We start from the raw sequence: 19,942 nt of genomic DNA, 5'->3' as shown, positions 1-19,942 counted from the left end.
TTTAAATGTTTCATCTTAGGCTCCCCACACTGAGCTCCCCATAAACCCCTCTAGCTGGTTATTAACTGTCCGGGATGTCTGGCAGCCGTGTCACAAACATGATGCCGTCGTGCCCGGCCCAGGAAGGCGCGACTGGTGTTTCCTGCCACCTGCAGTTTGACTGGCTCCTTCCCCCCATTCCTGCCTTAGCTCCCAGGCTGACCTGGCAGCTGAAGTGGTCGGGGACCCAGCAGCCTGGGCAGGGAGTCGGGTGGCCAGACCCTGGTGGCAAGAGTCTTGGTGCTACTTGTTTCCTTGCCCCCTCTGATGCCCTCACTCCCCACCCGCAGCCCCTGCTGCCTGCCTGGGTCCCTGTGCTGTGTCAGATGCTCAATGAGCCCTCCTGTTTCACACGGGCTGGGAGTGGCTCTGGGCGAGGGCACAGGGCTGTGTCATTCCCTGTGGGAGCGGGAGGCCCCCGGAGCCCAGAGCGAGTGGACTCCCCAAGGGGCGCATGGTGAGAGACAGGGGGCTGGCGGCTCAGGGAGGGGCGGTCCCAGGAGGCAGAGGGCACCTGTGACTCTCGGCTGGCAGCTGACACTCTGCTCCTCGCTTCCCTCCCGCTGCTTCACCTCCCAGGGCTTCTTTCTCCTTCCCTGTCCATAGCAGGCAGCTACACAAAGGCAAGTCACCAAACCAGACACCCCTGTGGCCAGCATGGCCTCTCAGGGTGCCCCCGCCTGCCCCGTGCTGAGAGCCAGGCCCAAGTTGGAAAGAGGCAGATGGGCCCATGTCAGCCAGTGGGTCTGCCCAGGAAGGGGGCAGGAAATGGCCAAGTAGCGAGTTCGGGTCTGAGGGGCAGGCAAAGCTCATCTTGCTCTGCAGGGCCACCAGCAACAGCATCTCTTGTGCACGGCTGTGGAGTAAAGCATCCCTGAGGGAGAAGTGGTGATGTCAGAGGAGACCCCATAGCGGCTGAAGTAGCTTAGTGGGGGGTGCATTAATGTGAAGCATTAAGAGCCCCCTGTTTCAATTCCAGTCCTTGGTGGAAATCTTTGCTTCTGTGTCTGAGCCCTTGTGTGGGTGCGTCTACACTGGGGTCTTATTTCTAGAAAAGTAGACACAGCAGAGTTGCGCATGAAACAGGGATTTAAATAGTACACACTTCATTTGCATACTCTCACCCATGCAGTGTTTTGAAAGTGAAAGGGCATCAGGGGCTGCTGCATTAATTCAAACCAAGCCCCGTGGTTCAAACTAACGTTACTCGTCATTTTTTGCCCTCTGAGCCTTCCCCCCCAGCACACACCAATCCCCCCCCCCAACACACCCTCTTCCCACTTTCCTCTCCCCCTCCCCTTGCTGGTAACTCAAACAGGACTTTTCCCTGTTGAAAGAACAAACTCTCTGGTTGAGGAATGTAGAACCGGGGAGGAGCTAGGGAAAGACCCTGGGAGGGGGAGGAGGCTGGGAGGAAGGGCTAAGGCTGGCACCTTCCTCTGGTGGTCCCACTGCCTCATGTCAGGGGCCTCAGCAGCACTGGGGGGTGGCTCCAGGGGGCAAAGCTGGTTCAGGGGAACTTGAGCTGCTGGGCCACTGAAGCAGACCCCCAGCAGCAGCCTCTGTGCAGGGCTCACACGCTCCAGGCCTCCTGGTCATATTGAGTCTCCCCGTGTGGCTTGGGCTCCAGAGCCTGCCCCCCAGCTGGTGCCTTAAGGTAGCCACTGTAGAAGCAGGAATTTGGGCATCAGGCCCCCTGCTTTTGGGGACAGGAAGCCAGGCCCAGGCCCTTTTAGCCACTGGGGCTGTGCAGGCTGGAGCCTCCCCCTACCAGATCTCTGCCCTGCTTCCTGCAAAGCTCACATTTTTGCTTCGTTTTGCTTCCCTGTCCATAGCAGGCAGCTAAAGGAAGGGAAGCAAAATGCAGGACAATGTAGCACTTTAAAGACTAACAAGATGGTTTATTAGGTGGTGAGCTTTCGTGGGCCAGACCCACTTCCTCAGATCAAATAGTGGAAGAAAGTAGTCACAACCATATATACCAAAGGATACAATTAAAAAAAATGAACAAATATGAAAAGGACAAATCACATTGCAGAACAGAAGGGGGATGCGGGGGGGTGGGAAGGGGGAGGAAGGAAGGTAAGTGTCTGTGAATTGCTGATATTAAAGGTAGGGAGAGTGGGATTAAAGGAAGGGAAGTCACCAAACCAAACACCCCTGTGGCCAGCATGGGGCTTGAACCCATGACCTTGGCGTTATTAGCACCACGCTCTAACCAACTGAGCTAGCTGGCCTACGAAAGCACAGTTCACCAGTGGCCCTTTCAAGAAAGGCACCTCAGGGAGCTGCAGGGACGTCTCTGCACCTGCCAATGGCTCTTCTCTGACAGGGCCACTGGCGACTCGCTGTGACATGCGCTGGCTAGTGCAGCTGGTTTGAGGGTTGGTCAAGGTGGCTGGCGGCCGGCAGACCCAGGGCAAAGAGGCAGCCGGAATCTCTTGCTGCCAGCACCTTGCCTCCCAGCTTCTTCCCTGCCAGCAGCAGCCGCAGCCCCTGTCCGCCACTGGGTCAGCCCGGGAAGGGGGGCAGGAATGGGGCTTCAGATTCCAGGGTTCTGAGTCCTGAGCACTGCCCATGACACCAACCACCCCTCAATCAACTGGGCCAAACTGGTGCCCAGTTCATGCCCACTAAGACCTGCTTTACTTGGTTTCTTTCCACCCAGAGCCCCCTTCTTCTCCTGGGCTGTGAGGAACATCCCTGGGATACTCTCATATCCCAGCACAGGGCCATCTCTCCAGTGACAGGAGACGGGGCTGGGCTTCTGACCTTCTCCTCTGACACCTCCCGTCAGTCAGCTCCATCACTCAGTGTGTGCCAGGGACCTGAGTGATTGTGCCCTTGAGTGGCATTCTTAGCCAGCCAATCAGCTTTGTGAGGAGGTTCATGGAGGCGGGGCAAAGAGCTCTCTTGTTAGGCCAGCAAGGAAGCAGCCAAGGCCCCACCCCCAGGGAGCCGGCTGGAGACCATGTGGAGGGAGAAGCTGCCTCTCCCCTGTGTAGCAGGCACTTTCCCAGGGGGCAACTCCCAGGGGGAGAGGAATAGCTGTTGCTCAAGAAGCCCTGTTTTCTGATGCAGTGTAGATGCTCTGCAAGTTTTTGAACAGCTGCTCTTGTGCAAAAAGCCTGCAGTGTATACGTATCCCTGCAGTGTAGACGCAGCCTGAGAGAGACGAGGAAAGGAAGTGGCCAGAGCATCCCCCCTGCAGTCTAGTACACAACAGGGTGGGTGTGTCTACACAGCACCCTCAGATCACAGTAAGCTGTGCAGTGTGACCGGCTGCCCGGGACCCCAGGGGAAGGTCTGTGGGGAGTTTCCAAGGCAACAACAACTACAAAGTTTCATAATCTACACTCATGTGAGTCAAGACACAGTGAGGTGGAGACTTGTAGCTGACCTATGCTCCACTTGGAGTACAAACGTTTAAGAAGAAGAAATCTGCAGAAGAGAAGAGTGAGGGGGAATTCGATAGCAGCCTTCAACTTCCTGAAGGGAAGATCCAAAGAGGATGGAGAGAGGCTGTTCTCAGTAGTGACAGATGGCAGAACAAGGAGCAATGGTCTCAAGTTGCAGTGGGGGAGGTCTAGGATGGATATTAGGAAAAATTATTACCTTAGGAGGGAGGTGAAGCACTGGGATGGGTTCCCTAGGGAGATGGTGGAATCTCCATCCCTAGAGATTTTTAAGTCTTGGCTTGACAAAACCCTGGCTAGGAAGATTTAACTGGGGTTGGTCCTGCTTTCGGCAGGTAGCTGGACTCAATGATCTCCTGAGGTCACTTCCGGCCCTATGAGTCTATGGTTCTAAAAGCTGAATTAAGCTACTTCGACTTCAGCTAGGCATTAATGCAATTAAAAAGTCCTGAAGCCTCCTACTTTCTGTCTCACTCAGGCCTCTCCCAGCAAAAGAACCTACGTCCCTGCAGCTTCACAGCCAGCCCAGGGCAATCTGTGAAGAGATTCGCTTTCTCCTCAACAACCCCTCCCCGACTGCAGACTCCACTGGGTTTGGCTCATTCACTTCCTGACAATTGTCACAGCCTAGGTCCAGATCCTGCCAAGACTTTGGCGTCAAAGTAACTTCACCTGCTTGGGTCCCTTTGACACGAGCAGGAGGTTCAGAGTTTGCGAACTCCTGGCTCTACCTGTGAGCCGTGGGGTCTGTGTGCTCAGCGTCTCTGCAGAGAGCAACACGGAGCTGGGTGCCTTTCTGTCTGTGTGTTGGCCATTTTGTGCTCTGTCAGTGCAATTACAAAGTGGCTTTTGGGACAAATAAGGTTCAATTAATCCACCTGAGTTTCTGGGACAGGAAGTGGGCACCATTCTCATCCCATAATTCAACAGAAGCTTCATCAAATTAGGAACCAAATGTCCATCAACGGTCTCTTTCTATGGCCTCAGATGCTTCGCTCACTCTCCCCTTCCCCATCCCTTCTAGGTACCTGTGAACTGCCTCAGAGTCTCTGACAGCGCAGTGGTTTTCTGGGAGAAACCCCTGACTTGTTCTTCCAGTTCAGTGTCAGACTGGAGCCTCCCAGTCTCCTTGTCCAGCTTCTCCAGCCAGGCCAGCAGGAGTCGCTCTTGTTCCTCCAGGAACTGCAGCAGCTGATGAAACTCGGCCACAATCTTCTGCCTCTCGGCTTGGGTCTGTTTCTACATGAAAATAGGGAAAGGGCTGGTCAGGGACATGGATGGAGCCCGGGGCCCTTTCATGGGGAGCTGAGTGCACAGCAGGGAGAACTTGGCAAACCCACAGATTTCTGACACTTAACGCCACCCTACGGGTACTAAGCTGAGGTGTCTCTGTTTCCCCTTTGTCCCCTGTGTCCCTCTGAAAGGGATGTTTCCATGTCTGACCCTGGCAGAGGATTTCTGGGAAAGCCACCAGGGCTGGACATTAACTCATCCCCTGCCATGTAAGTTCAGGGCCTGTCCACACCCAAGATCATGGAGAAACTAAGGATGCTAACTAGTGGTTAATTGTCTAGTCGAGTAGTCGATGGAATTTCCATCGACTTCTCGATTAGTCGATAGGCACTTCTGCATTCCTCCTGTTAAATGTAAAAGCTCCCGCTGGGGTTCTAGTACGTTTCAAAGGAGGAATGCAGAACTCCGTGTGCAGCCCAGGGCAGGTGGGAATCCCGCTGACTCCAGGCTGCAGGTGGGTGCCAGCTTTGAAATGCACAAGAGTCCCCAGTGAGAGTCAGAGTCCCCTGCTGACCCTGGGCTCCATGCTGCGCTGCTGCTTTGAAATGCCACGTGGAACGCAGGATCAGCTGGGGAGTCCCCAGCTGATCCCAGGCTCCACATGCGCAGAGACGCTGAGCTGGACCTGGAATCAGCTGTGCAGCACTGCCACTTTGAAACACCGAGCCAGGGATCAGCTCAGCAGTGCTGCCCCTTTGAACGGTGCCTTGGCGTTTCAAAGCAGCAGTGCCGCACAGCTGATCCCAGGCCCAGCTGTGCATCGCTGCCGCTTTCAAGTACCTCCTTTTCCCCCTCCACTTTGCTGCTCTATCTGCTGTCTACATGGCTCCTTTTTGCACAAAAGCCTCTTGCTCAAAAGCAGATGCTAATTACTGATGCAAATGAAGCACAGCGATATTCCACACTGTGCTTCATTTGCATAAGCTTTTCTGGAAGAAGGCTACAGTGTAGCAGTAGCTGAGGGACACTGAGGCTGCAGCAGGACACCTGTGAGGGTGGGGGCAGGAGAGGGCGGCACCTCCATGCAGAATGATGTAGGTGGGGATGGTCTGAGTGAGGCAGGAACAGGCCCACAGAGACCAATGCAGGTGGGTGAGGCCAGGCAGGCAGGCGTGGGCATATCCTGTGCTCTGCGGATGGGTCTGTGACTCCCTTAATTAAACAGGTTGATTTCTGTTCAGGATGGCTGGGGTTTGCCCTGCAGTGGTAATACCCTCTGGGCAGGTACCCACTGCCCCAGTGCCTGGTACAGCTCCTGGCAGCAGTGCATCCTGGGAGATTCCCAAAGGCTGCCTGGCACAGCTCAGAGTCGCACTGGGCAGCTCCAGCGTGGGGGTAGTTTTGCTCCAACCCAGTCTGCTCCCAATGGTGTCTGGCGTGGCCCTGCGCTGCCTGGAGCCCTGCTGTGGGTGAACTCAAGGTTCCTGGGTCCCACACAGTGTTCAGCCCAGCGATCTCCTCTAGTGCCGGTCACAGCATCTGAGTTTAACCCCTCCTGGAGCAGCCCAGGAGTTCAGCATCCCAGTGGGAAACCGCTGCTCTCTGCTGGGCATCTTTCTCACCTAGCCAACATGTTTCAACCCTGGGTCTGAGGTGGCAGCATGGCTTAGTGGTTAGGCTCATTAACTGTGTTTGGAGAAACTGAGTCTCTAAACAGACCTCACCCACTAACTGCCCGGCTGATTCACCATCTCTTCTCTCTCCCCCCTCTCCTCAATTTCCTTCCCAACTTTTGTCTATCTAGAGTGTAAACTGCTGAGGGCAGGGATTGTCCCTGGTTGTGTTTTGTGCAGAGCCCGGATCTCACGTGGTGACTGTGATGCAAATACAAGTAATAACATTAAATTCTAGTCATCAGATCTGTAACCACAACAGCAGCTTGTAACTCCCCTTTTCCTGTCTGAAGGCAGCACATTCCCAGAGGCCAGCCTGCTGCTGATCCATACCCCTCCCATGCGGTAATGGGCCCTCATTTCTCCCGGGGGGGAGGGGTAGGTTCAGAAGGATTCCACTGAGCATCTCAGAGAAGTTTCTCACATCCAGTGTCTTTAAAGACTTGGAATTTGGCCTCTGTTGCCCCCTGTTCGGAGCATTTCTTTTGTCACAGCCTCTCCTGGGCCAGGCAGGCTTCAGCTGGTTGCTGAGTCACACTGGGGCAGAGAACAGTCAGGGAAATTAGCCAGATGGGCAGCACCGTGTGCGCTTGGTGCACCCAGGACTCTCTGCAGACCACACAGATGGGGCTTGATCCTCCTCGCAGAACAGCTTCAGCGCTGCCTGTTGCTCCCTGCACACCCCGCACCTGCCTGCTTCCTTCATTACCTGCAAACTGAGCTGTTTGACGAGTTCCACCACGTTCGCCAGCTGCCTGTTGGGCCCGAGGGGGCCCTGTTGTACAGGGTCCCTACACTGAGGGCAGGGGATGGCTGGGCTGGGTCCCTCCCTGCACCGGCTGAGGCAGGTGCAGCAGAAATTGTGCCCGCAGGCTGTGATCACCGGGTCCGTGAAATACTCCAGGCAGACAGGACAAGTTACTTCCATTCTGAGACTTTCCACTGTGCTCGCTGCGGCCATGGCTAACTCTGGGCTGGGGAAGAGGATCAGTTTCAATTTCCTGAGCTCAGGCTCTACCTGCCTCCAGCAAAAATGGGCTGTTCCCCTCCCTGGAGCTGACTCAGGCTGTTTCCTGGAAGGGGAAGAGCCAGCAGGAGACATCCCAGCTCTGGAGGCTTTGGTGATCAATGTCCCACACTCGGGCTCTGGCACCTGCCCCTGGGCTGGTGTGGCGAGTCTCTGGGGCGTCACATGTTCCCCAGAATCCACCAGGCTGGGCTGCTCAGCTCCCAGAACTGTGCCTATAAGGAGTGAGAGTGAATCTTGTGCAGAATTCATTGTGTTTGATGTGTGATGTTGACAGATAAAGTAACAGTTGAGTATTTATATGGATCTAGTTACATGCTCCCAGTTGCAGTTTTACCATGTTCAATTTTCACAGCAGTGGGAAATGCTAGGGGGAGGGGCAGGCAGTACTGGGCTCAGACAGTTACTATTCAGTGACAGATACTGAGATTCAAACAGGAAAATCTTTATTATTAAACCACAAATTGTTAATGTGACTCTCAAAACAGATCAAGTCAAAGTCCTTCAAGGATAAGAAGTTCTCAAGCAGCCCGGCTCTTTCTGGGCCTGTGTGGAACTTTCAGTTACTATGAAGGGAAAGATTTTTCCCCTCAGTTTGTGAGTGGACAGTGAAATCGAGGTTCGCTGGCATCTGCTCCCTCCAAGCCCAGTGACATTCAATTCTCAGGCCAAACACTTATTCCAGCTGGAATCCATGTTTCCAGGGCCTGATCCTGACGTGCACTAAGGCTGCTCTGGCTCGTTCTAAAGGAGCCTCAGTGTCAATAGCGCTGCCAAAATTATTGGGTCCCATGCACGCAGGAGCGGCCAGGCCGAGTCAGACAAAGGCCCCCCCAGCCCAGTGTCCTGTCTGCCCAGTGCGGGTGCCCCAGGGGGAGGGAACAGAGCAGGGATCCCCAGTGACCCGCCCCGTTCCCAGCGTCCTGCAAACAGAGCCCAGGGGCACTTCAGAGCGGGGCTTTGCAGGATATCGGGGCGTCTGTCAAAGCCCCGGGGGATGAAGAGGGAGGTTTGGAGGGGGGCGGGCTCGCAGGAAGGGCTGTGAGGGGCTTGCAGGGGGATTGTCACGGTCACAGACGGGGGGCGCGGGAGCTGCCTGCCCAGGGCGAGGACCCGGCGCCCCCCCCGCAGGTGACACGTTCCGGGTCCCGAGCCCGGCCGAGTCCGCGCGCTCCCGCCCCAGTGGCCCCAGAGGCGGGTCCGTGTCTCGCGCTGGAGGGGGGCAGGCGGCAGCGCGCAGGCGCGTCACTGGGCTCCGCGCTCTCATTGGTTCGTGGAGCCCCGGCCCCGCCCCGCCGAGTCTCTGGGCGGCCCCGTCGCTCCCGGCCTGACAGCTGGGCCAGGGGAATCCCCGTCACCCGGGCGGGAGAGCAAGGGGCGGAGCAGTTTACGTCACTGATGATGCGGCCACGGAGGCGTGACAGCCCGGGGAACCCTTGTCAATCGGAGCGAGAGCAAGGGGCGGAGCAAGCAACGTCACAGTGGGGGGCGGGGTCCGCCGGGCTCCCGCTGCGGCCAGTGGCTGCCACGGCGAGTGCTGGGGCGCCGGGCTGTGGGGGCGATGGAGGGGCAGGGGCTGCACTGCGGCGGGGCCAGGGGGCTCAGGGGCAGGGGGCTGGAGTGGGGGGGACCCGCAGCCTGTTGGCTCCCCCCCTCCGGGCCCCCGGCGCAGCAGCTGCTTTGGGGCCGCTCCGGTGTCCCGCGGGAGGCTCCCCCCGCAGAGCCGGTGCCCGCCCCAGGGGAGCTGCTCTCGGCACAAACACGCGGTCTGAGCTAAACCCCGGGCGCTGGATTCTGAACGGGGTCACTAGCCCGCTGCGCATGCGCGGTCTGACCGCGCCCGCCCCATTCTACACCCCGCAGCCGGATTTTAGTGCGTCCCCGCCCGTCACTCCCCGCCCGCCCCGCGGTGGCCGCAGTAACGTCACGCGCCGCGCGCCCTGAGGTGGGAGCCGTTGCGAGGGGCCGTTGGCGCCGTTACTCGCTGCGGGGTTGGCCCAGAGCGGAGGGGGCGGCCCGGCGTGAGGGGGCTGGGGGGAGGAGGCGGCGTTAGGTATCGGGGCGCCCCCCCCCCCGCGGTCCCTCCCTCGGGCTTCCTGATTCTCCCGCCGGGCTCGGGGTGTCTGGGGGTGCGCGCCGGGGCTCACAGCGGGGCTGCGAGGGGGCTGCAGAGTGTGCGGGGGGGGGTCTGGCTGGGCAGGTGGCTGAGGGGCCATGGGGGGCCCTGGCGGGGGCAGGGACTGAACGAATATTTTGGGGCTTTTTCAGTTTTTAATTTTGATTCGTCCTCAGTGCTGATACCTCCCGCCCCCGCCCCCCCGCCCTGCCCCTCCATTGCCGAGCTCAGGACAGTGACACGGCCCCGGTCCCAGCCCAGCGGCAGCCATGGCTGCAGAGAGCCACGTGGAAAGTGTCCGGGAGGAAGCGCCGCGTCCCGTCTGCCTGGAGGATTTCACAGCCCCTGTCGCTCTGCAGTGTGGGCACAATTCCTGCCAGGCCCCCCTCAGCCCTCAGGGCAGAGACACTGAGCAGCAGGGACCCCTCCTGCCCAACCGGCAGCTGGCAAACGTGGTGGAACCAGCCAAGCCGCTGAGTTTCCAGGCAGCAAAGAGAGCAAGATGGGACGGGGTGTGCGGGGAGCACCAGGAGGCTCTGAAGCTGTTCTGTGAAGAGGATCAAACTCCCATCCGTGTGGTGTCTGACAGATCCCAGGCTCCCAGGGTGCTGCCCATAAAGGAAGCTGCCCAGGAGTACAAGGTACAGAGTTGCTGTCAGGGGCGTTTTAATTATCAGTGCTAGTTACTAGTTAAATTCCCCACTGCCCCACCAGTGCCTGCTTCCCTCTGGTAGCTAATGTCAGTCTGCAGCTGCTGGGAGTTATCATCAGCCAGCAGTCCTTGTGGCTTTCCCAGGCAGACCTCGGGAGAGATCCCTGGCCCGGGAGAGCCCATTTCCACTATCAGCCCTATCTGTCAGCAGGTTAAAGAACTCCTGTCACTGATAAAATTGTAATCGGTTACATGATTAGTATTGTTAACGATTTTTTACCTCCCTAATCCCCACCTGCATCATTCTTTATAAAGGTGCTACTACTGATCATTCTCCCACCGTCGCAGGTGTCCTGCTGCATCCGCAGTCTCCTTCTACGGACAAAACCATGTCCAGGGCTGAGTCCCTACTGGACAGGGGCAGAGCTCCACAAAACAGGGACTCTCTTAAAGGCAGACAGATGGGCTCCCAACATCTGATGGGGTTTGCTCTCGTGCTTGTATCTGTTTCTTCAGGAAAAATTGGAGGCCCATTTGAAGACTCTGAGGGAAGAGAGAGAGCAGGTGCTGGGAAGGAAAACAACAGCAGAAGGAAAACGCCAGGAGTATCTGGTAGGTGCCTGTGGCTATGGACCAGCAGGGACTGGCATTGGGAGGGCTGTGTTAGGAGGCAGACTCCTGTGTGGCCTTGGTGAGGTTGGGCTTGTTTTGTGTTTCTCCTGGATCGTGGATTGCAGGGTGAGATCCATGTGTAGAAAGGCTTTGAGCATCCATGTCAGTGCATGAGTCCAGGGCCAACGTATTCATTAGGCGCAGTGCTTGGGGCCTACGATACTTTTAGGGGCCCACAAAAATGTTTTAATTTCTTTTAAAGTCAGAAGAAAAAATGAACTCTTAGGGTTGAAGAAAATGTTTTAATTTTTTTTCTCACATCAGAAAAAAAATGAAACTTTTAGGGCCCACGAAAATCTATTAAATTTTGCCTAAAAAAGAAAAAAAATAAAATGTTGAAGTAGTTAAAGTTATATCAAAAATAATTTTTAATATTGATATTATTATGGTGGGAGGGGCCCACCAAAGCATAAGTACCTTGTGCCCACGAAATTTTTAGGGCTCAGAAAAATGTTTATTAAAATAAAAAAAACAACACAGTATTTAAAAATTTAATTGTTTATATTATATTATTAATTGCAGTAATTCAAATAGAAAGTTAGAGCTCAACTCAACAATCGGATATTACACCGTAACGGAATTTCCGTCAGTAATACACATTTGCATTTTTACCGAATACTTTCTTGCACATGTATACAGACGGTCCCCGACTTACGCGGATCCGACTTATGTCGGATCCGCACTTACGAACGGGGCTTTCTCGCCCCGGAGCTCACAGGCAGTGGTCAGCCACCTCGACCTCCGGGGCGAGAAAAGCTGCTCCTGGTGCCCCTGGTCTGCTGGAGACCGTCTCCAGCAGACCAGGGGAACTGCGAGCAAACCCGCAGCAGCGGCGGGTTCCCGCGCTTCCGAGGCTTTGCCAGAGCAAAGCCTCAGAAGCGGGGGACCCCGCCGCTGCTGCGGGTTTGCTCCCGGTGCCCCTGGTCTGCTGGGGACCGTCTCCAGCAAACCAGGGGCACCGGGAGCAAAGCGGTCCCGCGCCAGAGCAAAGCCTCAGAGGCGAGGCACCCCCCGCTGCCGCTTTGCTCCCTGTGTCCCTGGTCTGCTGGGGGCGGGGCGCAGCTAGTGTGCCCTCCCCAGCAGACCAGGCTTTTGTTGTGGACCCTGGGGCAGGGCAGCTGGGGCGCTGCCAGTTAGTCCCGCAGCGCCGCTCTGGGCACTACTGGACCAACCCGGCAGCACCCCAGCTGCTCTGCCCCAGGCGTCCTGATTCAGCCGCTGCTGGTCAGTTTCAGCAGCGGCTGAATCGGGACTCCTAGGGCAGAGCACCCCAGCTGCTCTGACCCAGACGTCCCCAAGTCAGCCGTTGCTGAAACTGACCAGCGCTGACTACAGGAAGCCCAAGGCACAGTTGCTCTGCCCCGGGCTTCCTGGAATCAGCTGCTGATCAGTTTCAGCAGCAGCTGACTTCGGGTTCTTAAGTTGAATCTGTATGTAAGTCGGAACTGGAGTCCAGATTCAGCCGCTGCTGAAACTGACCGCCAGTTCTGACTTACATACAGATTCAACTTAAGAACCAAGTCAGAACTGGCGGTCAGTTTCAGCAGCGGCTGAATCTGGACGCCAGTTCCGACTTACATACAGATTCAACTTAAGAACAAACCTACAGTCCCTATCTTGTACGTAACCCAGGGACTGCCTGTACATATAATAATTTTATGGAACTACTTATCAATTCTGAAATAAGGTGAGTATATTTGAGATGTAACGGTTTTTTTCAAATGTTATAATTAAGCACCCAATATAAACACAATAAAATATACATGTGCACTTCATTCCATTCAAATTTATTCACACATTTAGTGAATAACAATCCCATATTTGCAAAATTAATAAATTATTTATATAAGGTAATCACTAACCTAAAGATATAACTTACTGATTAAATTAATTATAATACATACCTTTTAAGTAATCAAAATGGAGAACGCTTTAATATATGCACTATTATTTTGTACTATAGTGAGAAGCTTAGTGACTGTAAACTGTATGGCCAGTATGGCTTCGGCCATAGGCGCCAACTGAATGATGGCGGATAGGAGGCCCACTTTGCCTCAGGGCAGTTTACTTCGACTGCATTGGTATAAAGACGAATATAATCGAGCCTGGATTATATTCGTCCTTATACCAACGCAGACGTAAAAATATATATATATATATATATATATATATAATATTAATTTTTTTATGGAAGAAAGGGCCCATGAAGGCAAAAGTGCCTAGGGCCCACAAAAGTCATAATGCGGCCCTGCATGAGACCAGCCTCTGTGGCTTTCCCAGACATCCTCCCCAAAGGAGCTGTGTCCCCCCCTGAAGGGCTCTCTGCTCACTTGGTACATTAACATGTTTCCTTCTTTTTCCTCCCAGGGTATCTCTGTCAGGGTGGTGCTGAGTCCTGCCTCATGCTGCTCAGGGTCTGAATTTCCAGAGCCCATGAATAACAAAAGATGCTGCTGTGGCGGCGCATCGGGGTCCCCCGCCTCCTGCACCCCTGTAGTGGCACGAACAGACTCCACCAGCCAGTAGAATAGAGGGAGTTTATTGCTTCTCCAGAATACAGCACAGCACGAATGTAATCTGGTTACAGGAATTGGACTAGGAGGCCTCAGTGCCTCCCCTTGAGATGGGGGATGACTGGGCCCTACAATCCCAGCCCCCTCCCTAGCTCCTTCTCCCCTGCTTCCTAGACCGACACTAAAAAAAATCCCTTCCAGCCCTTCCCCCAGGCAGTGGTGGCATTCCACCTTCCTTTGTTCCTCTCCAGGGTAGGTAACTGGTCGAACAGGTTGCCTCCCTGACCATCAGCTACTCTGCTGGGCCGCGGTACAGAAAATGACCAGTGGGGGTCACCCACAGCCCAAGCCCAGCAACCAGCAAGATACCAACAGTATGTCACAGCTGCCCATGACAGACATGGGAAAATCCCTTTCAGGGGGACACAGGGGCCAAAGGAGATGCTGGGAGAGCCACCTCTGCCTACTAACCACAAAGTAGAGTCAAATGTCACACATTTTAGGGTTTTCTAAGAAATTCTCCCTACTGCGCACTCAGCTTTCCATGAAAGGGCCCTGGGCTCCATTCATGCCCTTGACCAGCCCTTTCCCTGTTTTCATACAGAAATGGACCCAAGCAGAGAGGCAGATGATTGTGGCTGAGTTTCAGCAGCTGCGGCAGTTCCTGGAGGAACAAGAGCGACTTCTGCTAGCCCAGCTGGAGAAGCTGGACGAGGAGATTGGGAGGCTCCAGACTGACACTGTCAGAAAACTCTCTGTGCAGATTTCCTGTCTCAGGGAGCGGATCAGTGAGCTGGAGGGGACGTGTCAGAAACCAGCAAATGAACTCCTGAAGGTGAGACTGAGGGAGAAATGTCTCAGCTCGCCACATAGGGAAGGGAGGCTCCTGAATCCCAAGTGCTGTGGTCCAGTTGTCAGATCTGGGTGTAACTCCATGTGCATTGCTGCCATATGAGGATTGCTGTGCTTTGTAAAGTTACAGGCACAGCGCTACTAGAGATTGTAAAGCCCCATTCTCTCAGGGGATCCATTTTCCTGGGGCCGGGGCCAGGGCCGGGCCTCTCTTCCCATGTTTACAAAATCCCTTCCCTGAGATCCCCTGTGTGTGTCCAATGGGGCTGAGAGTCTTTTCTGTGTCTTTTTTTTTTTCTAGGACGTCAGAAGCACCCTGATTAGGTATGTGGCTCTCACTCCACTCACACTGCAGAGAGCAGGGAAAAGGCTTGGAGCTGATGTTAGCACCACATCTCCCCAGGGCTCTACAGCCAGATGTTAGATATGAATATTTTTCATTTATTTAATTCTGAGGGTCTCATCCTCACACAGCAGACTCTGGAATTCCCCATTCAGGGCACAGTCTGACCTCAAGTGTTTCCTGGAGCTGTTACCTCCCTGTGGACTGGCTACCTCAGAACTGTGGGGTGGAACATGGGCCTGTCACTGCTGGGCACTGGGTACAGTCAGCCCAGGGCAGCAAGGACCAAGAGTCTGTCCCATCTGAGGGCTGTTTGGGGACCTGTGTGGGAGGAGCAGGGGAGGGTGGAGCTGGTGTCTTAGTCTAGTCCCTATTGGACAGATTCCTTCAGTCCTTCACCTGGGAACCTCTTGTCTCTCAGTGCCTGAAGGCCAAGGAGTGAGTTGGCCATGAAGACTCAATTCCCCTTTTGTCCCCCAGCCAGTCTTCTCAGGCCAGAAGTGAAGAACAGCAATGGGGCCTTTCAGGGGAAAGTTGCATGGCCATGGACTGTGTTGTTCATGCTCTCATGCTGGGAAAATTCGAGGAATTCTAACTCCAGGCCTGTTAGAGCTGAGACTTCCTAGCCAGTACTTATCAGCAGTAAACTAAATACAATCACATGGAATTGTTTCTGTCCAGGTGTGAGATGGGGCAGTTCCAGCTGCCAGAGGAGATTTCCCCTGAACTGGAAGAACAAGTCAGCAGTTTCTCTCAGAAAATGATTGCTCTGTCAGAGACTCTGAGGGAGTTCAAAGGTACCTGGAAGAGATGGATGAGGAGAAAGTGGTTCAAGTATCTGAGACCATTGAATCTGGCCTCTGAAGCCAATATTCCTCTGCCTCAATTCCCACGTGGAGAATGACGGCCCCATCATGCTGCTGTCCTTAGAGACACTGATTGAACAGACCCAGCTACTTGGAGATAGAGCCAGGGATTTGCAAACTCTGGACCTCCCATTCAGAGATCAAAATGGTTAAAGTTACTGTGTTGGCCACGTGTCCCACCACCACAGCTCCAGGTTATGATAAGAGGCAGTAAGTGAATGAGAAACCAAGTGGGAGGGAGTGAGGAGGGAAAAGTAAATCTCACTTACAGCTTGTCTCTCCTGGGACAGATTGCGGGGATGTTGGCTCCATTGCTGGGATGTTGGCTCCATTGCTGGGAGGTGCCCGAGTGAGAGAGGAAATGAAAGTTTCAGACTCTTTCATACTCAGTTCCTGAGTGTGTGTCTGTCTGGTCTCTGATACAATTGAAATGCAGAGTTCAGAGTGGGGACATTGTTATAAAGAGGAGTGCCTGGAGTCTCACCTCCCTTATCCCTTCCCCCACCAGACACGCTGCCCTCTACACTGGAGAGAGCAAGAGGAAAATCCCTGGGAGCTTTCAGACAGGGTGAGTTTGCAGGTGGAGAGTCTTTAAATGATGAGAAAATTCCAGTGAAAACATCCTCATGGGATTGTCATTGAAGTTACCAACCAGACCCAGTGACCACGGTGCACACAGCCTTATTTCTCACGCACTGATCAGTGAGGAGACCCAGGGGCACTGCATGGGGACCTGTGAATACTTGGGCTACATCTAGACTGGCCCCTAGTATGAAATAGCCATGCTAATTTCCAACTTTGGAATAGGGAAATCCGTGGGGGATTTAAATATCCCCAAGTTGGAAATTAGCATGGGTATTTCGTAATAGGGGCCAGTCTAGACATAGCCTTGGAGAAACACTGGTCTATGGGTTTGTGATGCTAAAGGGGTGAAGTTAAAGCACACAGTGGACAGCACCTTCAAGCTCAGATTTCACTGCTCAGTTTCAATATGGGGTTGGTTTCAAACAATAAATAGGCAGTGAGCTGCCTGGCTTCCACTATATCAGTTCGTTCAAGGCAAGAAACTGGGCTGTTACGTCTAGTGCAGGCCTGGGCAAAATACAGCCCATGGGTCGGATCCACCCCACCAAGCCATCGGATCCAGCCCACAGATGCCACTCCCCATCTACAAGTCCCTCAGAAAGCAACTGTGAGCCTGGAGGGGAGGGGGGAAGGCTTCAGGTGCTGTTTCCACCCCCCAGGACAATCTCATTGGCCGGTTTCTGGACAGAAATAAAGCACCGCGCTCCCTCCCCTCTGGGTCATAATTATTCACACACCCACATGGCCCTGCAGCCTGTGAGAGGGTCGGGCAGGCTCCCTGCCTTCCTGAGGTGCTTGGCCTCTGGCCAGGAGTCACTCAGATAAATCTCCTGGCCAGAGCTTGCCTCTGCCACCCCAACCTCTCCCTTCCCCTCCTAATCTCTGCTCCCCACTCCTGCCCCACACTCACCATGCCCAAACTCTGTTGTACTCCTTCATCTATATATGCAAGAGCTCTCAGTGGTCAGAAACCTACAACCCCTTATTAGTCCACTCAGCCACTTACCTAAATTAAAGTTACTTTAAATATCTAATGAGTAGTTGGCGAATCCAGTGTCCTAGATCACAGCCTGCCTCCTTCACCCAAACTCCCTCCTAGACCCCTCTATCTGTCCTGCATCCCAAACCCTTATCCCAAGCTTGCTTCCTTCTCCCAATGTCCATCCCAGACCCTGCATTAATGTCATGGAAGAGTGCAGCTCTCAGCCACATTCCATTTGGCCCCCCCATCAAAATGTATTGCCCATGCCGTTGACTGGATAAGGCTCAGTGAGAGCCAAGTAAGTAAAAGCTGAAGCCAGACTATTTCAGGCTGGAGAAGAGGCAAAAATGTTCGACAGGGAAGAGGATTAGCTGCTGAAACAAATGAGCAAAAAACTGGTGGATTCTCCATCTCCTGATGTCTTCAAATCACTGGGGGACTTTCTAGAAAACACTGGCTACGTCTAGACTGGCATTTTCCGCAAATGCTTTTAACAGAAAAGTTTTCCATTAAAAGCATTTGCGGAAAAGAGCGTCTAGATTGGCACGGCCGCTTTTCCGCAAAAGCACTTTTGGCGGAAAAGCATCCTTGCCAATCTAGACGCGCTTTTGTGCAAAAAAGTCCCGATTGCCATTTTCGCGATCGGGGCTTTTTGTGCAAAACAAATTTGAGCTGTCTACACTGGCCCTTTTGCACAAAAGGACTTTTGCCCGAACGGGAGCAGCATAGTATTTCCACAAGAAGCATTGATTTCTTACATGAGATCGTCAGTGTTCTTGCAGAAATTCAAGCAGCCAGTGTAGACAGCTGGCAAGTTTTCAGCAAAAGCAGCTTCTTTTGCGGAAAAACTTGCCAGTCTAGACACAGCTACTGTGGGGAAACAGAGCTTTGTGCCTGGGTAACTGGACTAAGTGCAATGGCTTGTGCCACTGAGGGGGTCAGACTGCATGACTGAGAAGATCTTCTTTAATTTTAAGATCTCATCCTGCTAACACTCAGCGCACATGTTTAATAATAAACATCTGAATGGTGGTGTTAATTTCACTGACTGTTGTGGAAAGAGTTTATAACGTCTTTCAGATGAGAGAGCAAAGTTTGTGCTGCAAATCAATGAATGAAGACTAAGGGTTTTAAATACATCAGCCTACATTTAACCTACGTCCATGGTCAGGCTTATCAGAAACACTGGGTGCTGAGAACTAAATCCCGTTGTTACAGACGCAGTAATGTAATACAAGCCAGGTACAGACAGAAATGAATGTGTATTTGGGATCTAACTCCTGTGCGCTGTTGTCAGCCGACGGTCAGGGCAGTGTGTGTGTGTATGCTTCCGAGAAAAGGTTTAACGTCCGTGTCTTTACTGCTAGGACCGGGGTCCCATCGCAGAGGGTGGCCAGCAGGCCAACAGACGCTTTATTATATAGGAAGAGCTTATTACACCTTAGATTTTAACTGCTAGAACACAAAGTTCCTTTGCAGCGGGCAGCCTGGGAAAGGCTGGAAAGGTGCCCTAACGGATCGTGTCACCTGGGAGTGACACAGATCCAAACGCCCAAGCTCTCCTTATGTCTGTCTTTTTATGACCGGCTGAAGTTCTTTTAAATTGTGCTTGGTTCTGTTACAGCAACTGAAGGAGTCAGGTTAAAGCTTAAACAGTTACAGGTTTATTAAAAGACTTATAAAAGCATATGGTTACAATGGCTATTGCTCTATTTCTTAAATGCTAACAAATACAGATTTTAAAAATGGTTACAAAGAAAATAAAGATAGAAAATAGAAATAATGGTACCAAGTGACAGCTTAATCTTTAAAGAGCTCTAAGTCTATGTATATATATACTTAAACAAAGGACCACATCTAGGTACAATTTTTACCCCTTTCTGTGCCTCTCGACTCCAGCGTGTCAGGCCAGGGCCGGTCTCTCAATTCCTAGGAAAGACAAATACGAGGTGGGCGTCCCCTTGGAACCTCGGGAGATCAAACACCAAACCCGACCAGCAGATAGATGGTAGATTGACACTCAGAGAAAATGTGCTGCTGGACCCGTCTATATACTTCTGGGGGCCCGTATCCTCTTTCTTATCTTAAGATGCCAAATTGTACTGGTCCGGTTTGTGGCGCCAGTTCTTACAAGCAAGTTTCAAGTTAATTTACACTTGCAAGAGAGATAACTAAATTGTGAGTACTAGACATTTTTTTACTGGGCGAGAGATTCCTCCCCCCGCGGATGGATGTGTGTTCGTATCAATATGGGTTTGAGTCAAGGGCACTCCTTGGCAGCCTCTTGGTCAGCAATTGGCGTATCTCTGTTTACAGCCATTCACGGTCACACAGCCTGGGCCTTCTGCTCTGTGTGCCCTGTATGCTCCAGGCAAGCAAAAATGGATGTTACAAGGGGGGGGGGGTTCTGTCTGGCTACATTCCACCCCCTGATACGACACACTACATCCCAGGATACAAGATGGCGGTGATACCAGCACCTCTTGCCCACCTTGGGGGAATCTAGAAGTGCCCGATGGCCGGAATAGAAGGTTCAGGATCTAGGAATTGGCTAGGGTCCTTTCCTAGTGCTGTATATCGAATGTGCACAAAAAAGGTAGCTGCATTAACTAGGCATTGCACAATACATAGGGTTATGCAGAAAATGATTACAACAATTATAATGGTTAGAGCAGTGGTTATAACAGAGTGTAGAAAAGGAGTTAGGGAAAATCTCAGCTGTTGGGCTAACTAATTTAGCCATGAGATGTTTACATTCTTTGTTACAGCATGTCTTACTTTATACAGTCTGTTGCCACTTCCTTTGCCTCCCCCCAAAGTTATTTTGAGGATTGCGGTGGTCGCTGTCATCGAACCATATCGGCCTCCATTGGAAGATGTCACTCTTGTTCTATCAGTTGTTTTGGGCTGAGAGGGACAAACTCGATTCTCAGTCTTGTAGAGGAGTTAAGTAAGGTGTTCTGGTACAGCAGT

At 53.1% G+C, this 19,942-nt stretch overlaps 2 protein-coding genes and 1 non-coding gene across 3 annotated transcripts in view; 1 reads left to right on the top strand and 2 right to left on the bottom strand.

Annotated features, from left to right (window-relative positions):
* Positions 1–19,942, bottom strand: part of LOC142824070 (uncharacterized) — a 408,405-nt gene that overhangs the window by 122,710 nt on the left and 265,753 nt on the right. The window lies entirely within an intron of this gene.
* The window catches only part of LOC142824071 (uncharacterized), a 142,231-nt gene that overhangs the window by 108,486 nt on the left and 13,803 nt on the right, over positions 1–19,942 (top strand). The window contains 4 exon segments of the mRNA XM_075915811.1: positions 13,946–14,176; positions 14,495–14,517; positions 15,218–15,333; positions 15,911–15,970. Of these exon segments, the coding sequence (XP_075771926.1) occupies positions 13,946–14,176; positions 14,495–14,517; positions 15,218–15,333; positions 15,911–15,970 (430 nt within the window).
* Positions 2,203–2,276, bottom strand: TRNAI-AAU (transfer RNA isoleucine (anticodon AAU)). Its single transcript has one exon. It is a non-coding gene; the product is annotated as a tRNA-Ile (tRNA).

Source organism: Pelodiscus sinensis, unplaced genomic scaffold (assembly GCF_049634645.1).
Source record: "Pelodiscus sinensis isolate JC-2024 unplaced genomic scaffold, ASM4963464v1 ctg37, whole genome shotgun sequence".
In the NCBI taxonomy this organism is placed as follows: Eukaryota; Metazoa; Chordata; order Testudines; family Trionychidae; genus Pelodiscus; species Pelodiscus sinensis.
Note: the sequence above shows the minus strand (reverse complement) of the source record. Positions and strands in the feature narration are given on the sequence as shown.